This window comes from Triturus cristatus, chromosome 5_2 (assembly GCF_964204655.1).
Source record: "Triturus cristatus chromosome 5_2, aTriCri1.1, whole genome shotgun sequence".
Taxonomy (NCBI): Eukaryota; Metazoa; Chordata; class Amphibia; order Caudata; family Salamandridae; genus Triturus; species Triturus cristatus.
The window spans coordinates 802,218,376-802,230,425 of NC_140588.1; the positions used below are offsets into that span (position 1 = coordinate 802,218,376).

The 12,050-nt window shown below is 41.7% G+C and overlaps 1 protein-coding gene across 5 annotated transcripts in view; it reads left to right on the top strand.

Moving 5' to 3' along the window:
- ATP11C (ATPase phospholipid transporting 11C (ATP11C blood group)) overlaps positions 1-12,050 on the top strand; it is an 804,025-nt gene that overhangs the window by 582,736 nt on the left and 209,239 nt on the right. For all 5 annotated transcript variants that reach the window (XM_085607959.1, XM_085607958.1, XM_085607957.1 and 2 more), the window contains exons 14-15: positions 1,884-2,041; positions 4,077-4,148. In XM_085607959.1, coding sequence (XP_085464085.1) covers positions 1,884-2,041; positions 4,077-4,148 — 230 coding nt within the window. The remainder of the gene's footprint in view (positions 1-1,883; positions 2,042-4,076; positions 4,149-12,050) is intronic.

Below are 12,050 nucleotides of genomic sequence, written 5' to 3' on the forward strand. Positions count from 1 at the left end.
TTTACGACTGCGGAGTCTCTGCAAATAAAAAGATAGGACAGTCCTATGTTTTTGTGTACGAAGACTCTGTAGTCATCAAATTACTACTAGTGAACCATCTTTGTGAATATCGAACAATTGTTAACTTACACAAAAGTTTAAGTTTGTGAAATCGGCCCTAAGCCACTTGACACTAGCCAAACACAATGACATCAGACCACCTTGTCTTTTTCCCTGGGATTTATAAAACCATATGGAAATGACTCTATGCAATTTTAAAATGATATATAATAAGCTATTCAAATGCCATTGATTTAATGGGGCATAAGAAGGTCATTCATATATTGAATCAGTTATGGTCAATAGACGCATCGCCTATGTACTCTTTCACAACACACACTCCTATAAACGGGGACAAGACGATGAGGTCTGATGCAGGAGAACAAGCCTAGAGAATAGAAAAATAAGACTTGCTCAACATTCAGCTAGAAGAGTGGGACAGGTTTCCAAAATCTGTGATACTCATCATTGTGGAAATCTTTCTCTAAAGATCCAAGTTTCGCATAGTCACTAAATCAGTTTTCTTTAAACACCACTACACTAAGTAAAAGTTTTCTTCGAATTCCATTACATTAAGTATATACTTTTATAATTTATTTAGAGATTTAGGGCCCAATTACGATATTGGACGGACTCAGATCCGTCCGACATCGTTTGGGAACTGGGACAGAATGACCTCCTGTCGTCGGTCTCAGCCCAGCAATTAGGATGCGATTGAACACTGTCCGGTCGCATTCCTATTCTTTACAATGGGAGCGTGCTTTCCGACTGGAATGCATGCTCTCATTGTAAAAAGCTGAGGTGCAGTTCATCCCTGCACCCGGTGGCAGGCACCACAAGGTGCCTGCCACCGGGTCCAGGGATCAACAAGGGGGCACCAGAAGTGCCCTCTAGGCCGCCATCCGGAGGCCTTGCTCCCATGGGGCCCTGCACAGAAAGGCTGTTGGAATCTGCCATCATAATCCCTCAGGCAGAAAGTGGGATTACTGGAGGCTTTCCAAATGGCAGACGGGATCTCCGAGCCCGTCAGAGGCCATTCGTAAATCTGCTTTGGATTCCTTTCCGACAGACCCCATCAAAATGGGGTCGTTGGAAAGGAATCCAAACAGCCGATTACAATGCCGTAGTTACAGCTCGGACCAAGGGTCAGAGCTGTTTCCTACGGTATCGTAATCTGGCCCTAAGTAGGAGAATCATAGCCCGAGGTGGGGCTTTTAAAAACAAAGTAATGAACCTGACCACAAATATAAAAAGTAAGGACAAAATATGATCTCAAAAAATTCAAACCTTAACTCATTTTGAGGACAATAATAACTAAATATTTCGGAACTGTGTAAATATCTAACAAAAGAAGATTCAACAGATGTGGAGTCAATGTACCCTTTACCCTGGCAAAGCCTCCAGTTCACAAAATGACAGGCTTTGTGACCACCGAAAGCTACGTCGCAATGACCAAAATTTATTTTGTGTGTCATAAAAGTATTTTCAATCGCAAAGTAACATTTGTGACTCATTCTGAATCACAAACAGCACAGTTTGTAAAGTGTCGCCCTTCTGTTTATCGCAGTGGTTTCAGACTGCAAAGATGGTCACAAACATTGACGTGTTACCGACACCCCACTTTGGTTGGTAACTGGCCTGTGCAGTGGAAGGTGTCTCACAGTTATGAGTGGTTATGAGCAAGTGAGACATGAGTTCATTTCTAAATGTCGGTATTAATTGGAGGTCCTGGTCTCAGTCTTGTCTTGCTTACTCCTTGTGTTACAGTCTTCATCCTCTGTGTGTGACGAGATGATGCAGTAAAAAGAAGGGGCTTGAATCTGTGTTTTTTTTCTTATTTTTAGGAAAAGGAGGAGCTGTTTTTGCGTGCCCTGTGTTTATGCCACACTGTTCGAATTAAAGAGCACGATCAGACTGATGGGCGGCCCTTATCGTCGGAGCGGAAATATTCCTACATTTCATCTTCCCCTGATGAAATTGCATTGGTGACAGGAGCTAAAAAGTAAGCTCGTCATTGAAGAATGTCTCACGTCTTAGAAATATTCTTTTATTTTGAGATATTCTGTAATACCCAGGACACGTGACTTTATCAACATATGTGTATTTATTGATTCTTTATATTCATGTTTTGATTTCTATATCGCAACGCGCTTCTGGATTGCAGCTTCAGAGCATCTGGAAGACAGAATGGATGCAAACTGCTAGAGGGGTGATGCGCGTGTGTGGTGAGGGGGCAAATCTGACCGTAGAGGGTATGGGGATCTATACAGATGTGTGGACATAGAGTTATACCAAAAATGCCTACAATTGTGCTGTCTTGATTGACTCTCTTCATGAAAGTTGATGCTTCTCCACTCGTTGGATGCCAGTGTTTTTTTCACCCAGTTTTGCCTTGCGTATTGGTTGAATTAATTCCTATATTCCATGTATCGTTGCGGCTAGTGTAGAGAAGCACGCCAAAAGGATATGCATTCAATGTAAGGGTAGCTCGCATGGGCGTCAATTCACCAAAATGACTGGGGTAGTAGAAGTGACATCAGACACCATTTGACCTTTACTTTGAGTCACACACACATGCTTAACTATACACACACATTTGCACACACTCCGATAAACACACTCACCTACAAGCATGCATACAACATAAATTTAAAAGCATTTTTTTCTTACTTAGCTGTCAGATAGTGTCGTATTCCAGCTAATTATTCTCAATTTTCTTATTACACTAATAGTGAATAATATTATTCACTATTTGTGTAATAAAAATTTGACAGAAAACCGTGAAAATGGAGCTCCGAAGGACGTGCATTAGGGTGAGCTGCTTCGGTGTTCCAGGCACTGATGTTGCCACCTCTGAGGCCATGAGTCTCAAAGGCAGTGTCAAGGAGTAGCAAGGGGCAAGCCAGGGGTCGCAGCTGCAACCCCTGGCAGTCCCTAAATGGCTTCCATGGTAGCGCGCCCAGCAAGGATAGCTCATCTTGCATTTGGATCGGGACTGGAGGGTGGGTGCTTCACAAAGTGGCCCAGAGTAAGGAGCCTAGAAACAATGTTCGTTTTGAAGACACTCTAGTGCTCAGGCCACTAATTGGAGAATGCACCCACGCGTCCAACTCCCTTGACTCTTGCAGTGGTCACTGCTTATTTTCACCAGTAAAAGATGTCTTCCGAGCTGGTAAAACAATATGTTCTACAACATGTGTGATTGGACAACTTTATGGAGGGTCTTGAAATTCATTTTATATCCAGTAATGATGAGGGGCGCAAGATCGCTGGGATGGCGGGAACACATACGAGAGCCAATTCCCTGGCCCTACTATGTGGCTGGCATTGGTTGTATTCAACAGCCCTGTAGCTGTCATAAGTGCATTTTCTGAGAGAGTCCTTTGGTTCCTGCCTACGAGTGTAGAAGTGAGTCCTTTACAGACCCTCTGCCCATGGACGTCATTTAGGGGTCACCAGGAGTAGCAGCTGTGACCCCTGACATAAACAAGTGAAAAAAAGGACAGATAAGGGAGTAGGAGAGGAGGTAGAAATAGAGTGAAAAAAGAGACAGAACAAGTAGGAAAGGAGAACAGTGAGAGAGGGGAAAGCATGTATTATAAGGAGATCAGTGAGAAAGACAGTTAAGATAGGGAAGAGGGGTGAACAAGAGTCAACAACAGCTGAGTAAGACGTGGCAGATAATAGAAAAGTTAGATAGATCCCAAACAGCTGGGGGAAGGGTGACAGCGTGTCTAAAGTCATGACATCACTTCCTGTGATGTCATTGGGGTCAAAACATGTGATGTCACTTCCACTACCCCAGGCATTTTGGTGAATCGACCGACGCCTTGGGATTCTTTTGTGCTCGGGGAGTTTCCCATAGGATGATTAATCATGGGAGGGGATAGACCAAGTGGAACCCCTTTCATTAGCTGGTCACCAGGCACTCGGGACCTAAAGAAAAATCGACATGACATTTTGTTTTTGTAAAAAATGTAATCGTTAAATGATCAAGTGAACCTGAAAATGTTTTGTCTGATCTTTTTCCTGCACAGATATGGTTTTACATATTTAGGGCTGGAGAATGAGTACATGAAAATACAAAATCAAAAACAAGAAACTGAAATGTAAGTAATGGCAACTACTAATCTTGCATTTAAAGAATGGTGTTATTACATATGTTATCTATCTCATTTGTAAAACGGTTTTATGGCATTGCAGTGCCCTTAACCCAGTAATATCCGGGTGAATCTGGAAGCTGATTTACATAAAATAATCAGGTAAAGAAACAGTCTGCAAAGAACGGCTAATTTCATTCATGTGGCTGATAACTGAAAAGGCTGCCCTAGCGCCCTCTAATTCATCTGTGAAGATGATGTACTTTCCTTGGGATCTACACATCTCTCTATTGAAAACCTCTTTGTGTTCGTTATTGGCTGATGAAAATATTGCCTCGACCCTCCTGTGACCCTGAGACTAACCTTTCAGTTGATTTCAAAAATAGTTTTTATTTGTTTATACTGCTTTTTCCTCCCAGTATACAACTATATTTATTTAGATTACGGTATATAATGCTATACATCCTGTTCAGTATGGATTCATAGAACTGTAAAAACATGCTAATGTGGACCCATCTTTCCTAGGACAAAGATTGCATTCAATAATGGGCGTGGCTTGATGTTCAGAAGCCTGTTGTATGTTTTCGGGTCTTCATTGTATATGGCTTGGCTGCTGTTGCCCCAGTGGACCTGGTTGTACTGCCACTGGGGACCTACATCCATCCCATTATGCAGTGGCAGGGAGTCGCTTTCCACTTCTTCCAAAAGCAGAAGAAACTGTTCACAAGAGACACTTCCAACCAACATAACAATCACACAGTGCCATCCGAGAGGTTTCCACGCAACACTCCAATGCAGCGTCAGGCAGAGCAAGCACTGGCAAAACCAATAAGTCTTGCTTGCGTTTTCAATGACAACTCATACCTATAGTGCCCATTGGTACATGGTGTGTGTGTGTGTTTGGTAGGCATGTTGAGCATTACGTGTGGGATTGCTGCTGGTGTTTATGTTCTGGGTGCTTTGTAGGGTCCCTCTCTGTCTGTTGTGTGTCATTATGCGATCAAGAATCCCTCAGTCTGGAGTTCAGATGGTGAATGTGAAAGAAAGATGCCTTTAAATTATGTTTTTATCTTGTTACATCTGCTTTGCTTCAAAGTTGGAGGTCAGATGTCAGACTGTGTCTTTTGAAAAACTGCTTGTTCTGTTTTTTTAAACCTATTTTATTGAATTTTCACCATACCATATGGGCAATCGCCCGATGTATACCATTTTGAAACAGGATAATAACAATTTACCAAGGAGGGACAAATCATTGGATACATTTGGCATATGTAACAAAAGTATAAACAAAAAATGTATGCAGGCATTACCACCCCACCCACCCCGGCAAGCATAATTAAAGATGGACACATGGCCTGAAAGAGAGTATAAGCAAAAAAACACAAGAAACTCTACCCTAATGCTTGAAAAGTACTAAATATCATATATTTTACCCCTGAAGGGTATGGCACTCAAGGAGAAGAAAAGGATATTGTGACAAAATAACAGAAAAATGTAAAATGAACAATACAAGTGCAGCACAACACAAAACGATCACAATGGATAGAAAATAGTTTCCTTTTTATTTAGAAACATATTAATATGAGCATTTGATGACTCGCTTATGTATTTTTATAGAAAGTCAATAACACATAAGACATACTGAAAAGCTGTTCAAAAAACAGAAATATAATGCAAAAATAAGCCACAAAAAACAGGTTCCCAGGCAGGGGGGGAAAAAAAAAAAGAAGGTATGGAGAAGGGGAACGATTTTCAATCAAAAAGACATACACTCAACTTCAAGCAGCTCACATTCATACATCATTCCAAAAATCATTCAACATAGGCCAAACAGCCTTTCAAGGGCCCATTCCCAGAGAGGTGATCACAGGGAAATCTGGTAATAGGTCAAGATGGTAACAATGAGCTAGAAATCAAGCTATATGGAGAGTCTCAGGGGCGGGAATGGCAGGCCCAAAGAAAAACGCCGACGCGCGTTTCGGTGAAACCACTCCTAACCAGGAGCACCACCTTCCTCAGGGCGTAGCAGACAGACCCCCACACACAGGCTGGGACCTATAAGGATAAGAAGAAATAATGAAAAAATGGAAATAAAGAAAAAACTATGAGGATAGAATAATGTTTTTAAACAAACAGACAAATCCACAAACTGAGTGCCATAGTCCCTAAGGAGGAAACACGTTATTGTTCGAAAATAAATTTTCTATTATATTTTGGAAGCTATAATGCTAAAAACAACAACGAATATATAAGCATGCAGAATAATTCACACCTAGGAATACAGAGAAGGAAAATGTAGACAAAAAAGAAACAGAATATGAATACAGACCAATAAAACAGGAAAACCCCTTAAAGGATTTCTACAAGCAATCCATAACCGGACACAAAGAAAAACAGTCTAGTACTAAGAGAATACAGAATTCAAAAAAAAAAAAAACCAAAATGAGAACTACAAACAAAAATATAAATAAATGTGTTTACCTGTGTATGTGAAAAGTGATGATCAAGGAAGAAAAATGCAAATCTATACTAATGAAGAACCTCTTTCGTATGGCTCTCTAAAACAGAATAAAAAAGAAAAGAAAACAATGCACATGAATACATAAACCTTAAAGATTTGAAAAATGGTGAAGCAAAAATGAATATAAAAGAATAATAGAGACCAACAAGGAGAAACTGTCGTGGTCAGAAAATAGGGATTGCAACACTCACTTAAAGCGACCCAAAATTATCTCGCAAGGAAATTGATGGAAATGAAGATAGGCAAACAAGCTATCAAACGGGTTTACCTAAATTTCAGAGCCGTCGACAGTGCAGCAGCAAAATTATTCATGTGTTGTGGGAAAAAACTGATCCGCCTGCAAGGCTCCCGTGTTTGTAGCATATATACTCGGATCGGAAAAGTCTCCACAGGAAATTAAAATGGAGTCTAGGAAAACAAGATACCACAAGCAAGGAAAGCGGACAGGTTATGAGGGTCACGGAATGAAGTAATGAATATGTAGGCTAAGCATGCATGGCTGAATATTCAGTCAAAAGACTAAGAAGGCAAATAATTGCAATGATATCAATAAAAGGCCGCTATCATACAGGGGGAATATCCAGTGAAAAAAGATATGCTCACCTGGGTCCAAACGGACCTTTCCTAGAGTATACTGAAGCTATCAAAAGCGTAAACGGATTTGTTGAGATTCTTTAGGTATGAAGAATCCAGAGCTCAGATTGCTGAAAAGCAAAAAAATATAATAAGCCAAACTAAAGAGATGATAATGAAAGTGACGAGCCTAAGATATAGGCATACAGCCAACGAAAATAAAAGCGTAGTAGACACGAACATAAACAGTTTACCTGAATGATATATTCAATGTCAGCGTTCTCGATAACGGCGGTCAAGACGGCAAGAGCTTTTCGCGGAAAAGATCGCATAAGAGGAGATCCTATTGGAGAGCGGGTATTTAAGCTCTACGAGTCAGAATCCTTCCCAGCTGAACAGCCAATCACCTGGTGAGGCACAAAAAACTGTCAACCAACTAGCTTGGTCGGAATAAATGGGTAAACCAATAAACGGGGCTGAACAAGAGCCACGGTAAGTGCCCTAAAGCAACAAAGCCGACACGGTATCCAGGTTAAAAGATGCTCAAAAAATAATTAAATAAGGTGAAATTGAAACAAACAAAGAGAGAAGTGGCGCATGGATACTAAATAGAAAAGCATCAAAAACGAGTACACGAAGAGTATTCGAAGTAGAATTAACAAACATGAAAACGAGACTAAAAGGTAACAAACATGAGAAAGAATTATGTATTTAAATAAGGAGGAATATGTATATTACAAAATAAACTCGAATGTTCAAAAAATAAAGGTAATGCAAACAATTACAAAAGGGGGCACAGAAAAGTTCTTAAATTATGGCATTCTCCCATGGTAAGGATTCATTCAGTCCTCTGGTCTTAGTATCAAGGACAAAAATCCAAAAAACCTCACGTTTTTTACGTAGGTCTTCTGGATTCGTGCCCTTTTGGGCTTGTACTTTTTCCAAAATCGTCCACCGTAGATCTTCCTCAGAGTGCATCTTCTCCGCCCAATGTCCTACTAAAGGGGCAGAGTGTTTGAGACGTCTGATACAGGACTTATGTTCGCCAATGCGCACTCTGATCTCTCTCGAGGTTTCGCCAACATAGGTCAATGGACAGGGGCACTGGATTGCATAAACACAGTTCGATGTTCGGCAGTTGGTAATACCTTTAAGGCCAGCGGTGAAGCCATTCGTGTAGAAAGAGGTGCCTACAATGGCATTGGCACAGGCATGGCAAGTGCCGCATTTGTGGTTTCCTCTTACAGGGGTGGTTCCCTCGATAGACCGTTGTAGCCATGTTCCCTGACTCGGGATCTTAGCTCTGATCAGATGGTTCCTAAGATTCTTGTTCCTGCGGAAGGCAAAAACCGGTTTGGGCATGGCTGCTGGTTGCTCGCCCAGATTCAGGAGATGCCACTCCGAGTTGATGATCTGTCTGATCTTATTGTTGAATGTAGAGTGTTTGGTAACACAAACAAGTTTGTCCATAGGTTCCTGGCTTTTGCTCTGGAACATAGAATCCCTGTTATAGAAACGAGCCCGTTTCATGGCGTTCCTAACTAGTCTTGGAGGATACCCCCTGTCAATGAACTTTTGTTTCATGCTTTCAGCGTTGGCGAGATAGTCCTTGATGGAAGTACAATTTCTGCGAAGACGCAGAAACTGGCTGAAAGGGATCCCATCTTTCTGGCTCCTAGGGTGGAAGCTTTCAAAATGCAAGAGGGTATTTCTGGCGGTCGGTTTGGTGTAGAGAGACACCGCCAGTTTGGAATCATGGTGTTCCACCCAAACATCTAGGAACTCAAGTCTCATGGTGCTAAAATGGGCAGTAAACTTGATGTTGCAATCTGCCGCGTTAAGCCATTCGATATATACCTCCAGGGAGTCTTGGTCGCCAGCCCAAATAAAAAAGACATCATCAATAAACCGCGACCAGTGTCGCACATTTTCAAAAAATGGCGCGACCTCATTAAAGATGTTAAGTCTCTCAAAGTTCCCCATGTATAGGCAGGCAATGCTTGGAGCGCATGCCGCCCCCATGCTGACACCTGTAACTTGTTGGTATAGCTGCCCGTCAAACTCGAAGAAGTTTTCTTCCAAAACAATTTCGAGAGTTTTAACCAAAAAAGTTTTATTTGACAATGAGGGGTCAGATTGGATGATGTTGCTGACTACTTTGGCTGCCTCAACCTGGGGGATGTTAGAATATAAGGATTCCACATCCAGGGTAACAAGGAATTCATGTTCACAGTTATAGTCTAGACCTTCAATTTTGGAGATAAAATGTCCCGTGTCTTTGACATATGACGGCAGACTACCCACCAAGGGCTGAAGAAACCTGTCAAGATACTTCGAGAGCGGCTCCGTTGCTGAACCAATCGTAGACACAATTGGTCTCAGTGGGGGATCAAGCTGGTTCTTGTGGGTCTTTGGTAGGCCATAGATAATGGGAATGCGGGTGTAGGTAGGTGTGAGGAAGAGAGCTTCCGACGTGCAAATGTCACCTCTTTCTATCCCTTGTTCTACCTCCTGTAGAATACGTTTCTTAATTCTTGATTCAGGGTTGAGAGCGATTTTGCAGTAGTGTCTAGCAGAGCTTAGTAGCTCGAGCATCTTCTCCTTATATCTTTTAGTATCAAAAAGAACAATGCCGCCACCCTTGTCGCACGGTTTTATAGTGAGACTACTGTCATTTTTCAGAGACAGGAGGGTAGAATTCTCATCTTTGGAGGTGTTAAAACAGGGGGCAGGAACGAACTTAATAGATTTTTCAATCTTGCTGATGACAGCTTTCTGAAAGAGAGTATACCATGGCATGTAATATGGCCGCTAGCCGCCCGTGGAAGCTAATGTTTAGGGGATTTGCGAAGGAAGGGGGGGGAGATCTATGCCCCTGTACGTAGCCCATCAAGACCACATTTTCCTATGCCTTTGAGGGCAACCCCTCGCTTGGAAGACTGCAATTTCGGCACCCATACAATCATCTCCATTTCCCTATTGTCGGTGGAGAAATTCCTTTCCATGACGGAGCGATATCCCGTTTGGCGAGTGTGAGAGCAAGGAAGAGTAGGTGTTGCTTGTAGCGATTCCCTCCTATTTCATCTACGCTATGAAGGAGGAACAGTCTAGGGTCGTGCGGGATGTCCCAGGACAGCACCTCCTTAAGGCAAAATCAGAACTCTACTCCAGAAGGGTTGGAGTGCAATGCGACTCCATACAGTGTGAAAGAAAGAACCCTCTTCCCTGTCGCAACATAAACAGTGAGGGGATGTAATAATTCCCATCTTCCAGAGGCAAAGGTGTGTATAATAGAGGCGGTGAACATATTTAACTTGAATAAGTCTGTATCTAGAGGACACCACCACTGCTTATTTTTTTAACACCAAGATTGGTGGTAACTTTCTCCAACTGCAGAGTGAGAGGATTTTTTCAAGTGAACTATGTGATAATCTTGCTGGGGCACAGGGAGTCTAAAAGGAAAGGGTGTAGGATATCACACACAAAAAAGTAAATGCCTGTAAATTAACTGCCCAAATATTTCAGAATATATTAACAGTTGGGAAAGGACAAATAAAATACATGTTTTGTAATTCTAAAATGAGATGGAAACAAAGATTTTAAAAGGATTAAAACAAATCAAGACACTTACGTGGTGATACGCAAATGATCAATATTTTTTGAAACTCCATTTCCAACATTATTTTTGTGCTCTGTGTCGTTTTATCCGCAAACCTGTATGTCTGTGCAAATTTAGTGTCCATTTCAATAGAAAGTGTACTTGCTGTCTGTTAATCACGGTGTGCAACCACAGCATTCTTTAGTAATATGAAAAAACTAAATCAGAGCTCATTCCGTTATATCTAATGTTCTGAATGTATTAAACATTGCCCTGAAGAAGTCCTATGTTTAGGACGAAACACGTTGTCTGTCTTGTAAACATGAATGAATAAAGAGAAAGAGAAAGAAAAAAAGAATAATGTTGATCCTTGTTCAACTACTTCGTGGCTTCATCAAAAATCTGCTAATCTAATGAATTTGAATATTTATGTAAAGTGGTGCAGCTCTGATTTAGTTTTTTCATTGTTTTGGCCCTGGTAATAGGGGAGTGCTCTTGGACAGGGGGCACGTTTGGAGATTTGCACATGCAATTTGCTTGTTTTTCTTGACTTCGAATGGTGATTGTATGTGATCGGTGCCATCTTTGTTGTTTTTTGGTCCACTGTCTAACTTCTTTAGTAATATATTTGCGACAGTGTGCTCCAAAATGCACCACTTGCTGCATACTACACCCTTACCACTGTCTTGCTGGATACATTTACTGCACTTGTTCTTTGTGCAATTCTTGGATTTTGCACAATCCCTATGACTTCAGTGATGTAACATTGATGACAGCACGTCCAGTTTGAAAATTGTTCCAGCACTACTGAAGACCGTAATGAGAAATGCCACCTGGATCCTCAATAAATGTAAAAGCACACATTAGACTGGGTATATGGATTGTGGGGACCTTGAGGGCTCAGCAGTTGCAGTGCTTGCTGGGCTCAGTGCTTAAAACATGACCCACTTCAGATGATGAAAGAAAATGCCCTTGAGAACGGTCTAGTTTAGTTGCGGCTGTAGTCTGATGTTCAGTGGTGGATGAAGGTGGCTGTGTGGGAGCAGCAGGCCCTATGCTGTTGTCCGAGGAGCACAGACTGCCACTTCTGTAACAGATGCCTTTGGTCCTATAACTGACTATGACTGCCTCTAAGGAGCAGCTGCTACCTAGCCCCAAGTGGTAAAGGGTTATCGGTGTGCTACCGAATGGATAGTGTGTGTGAATTATGGACTGACGT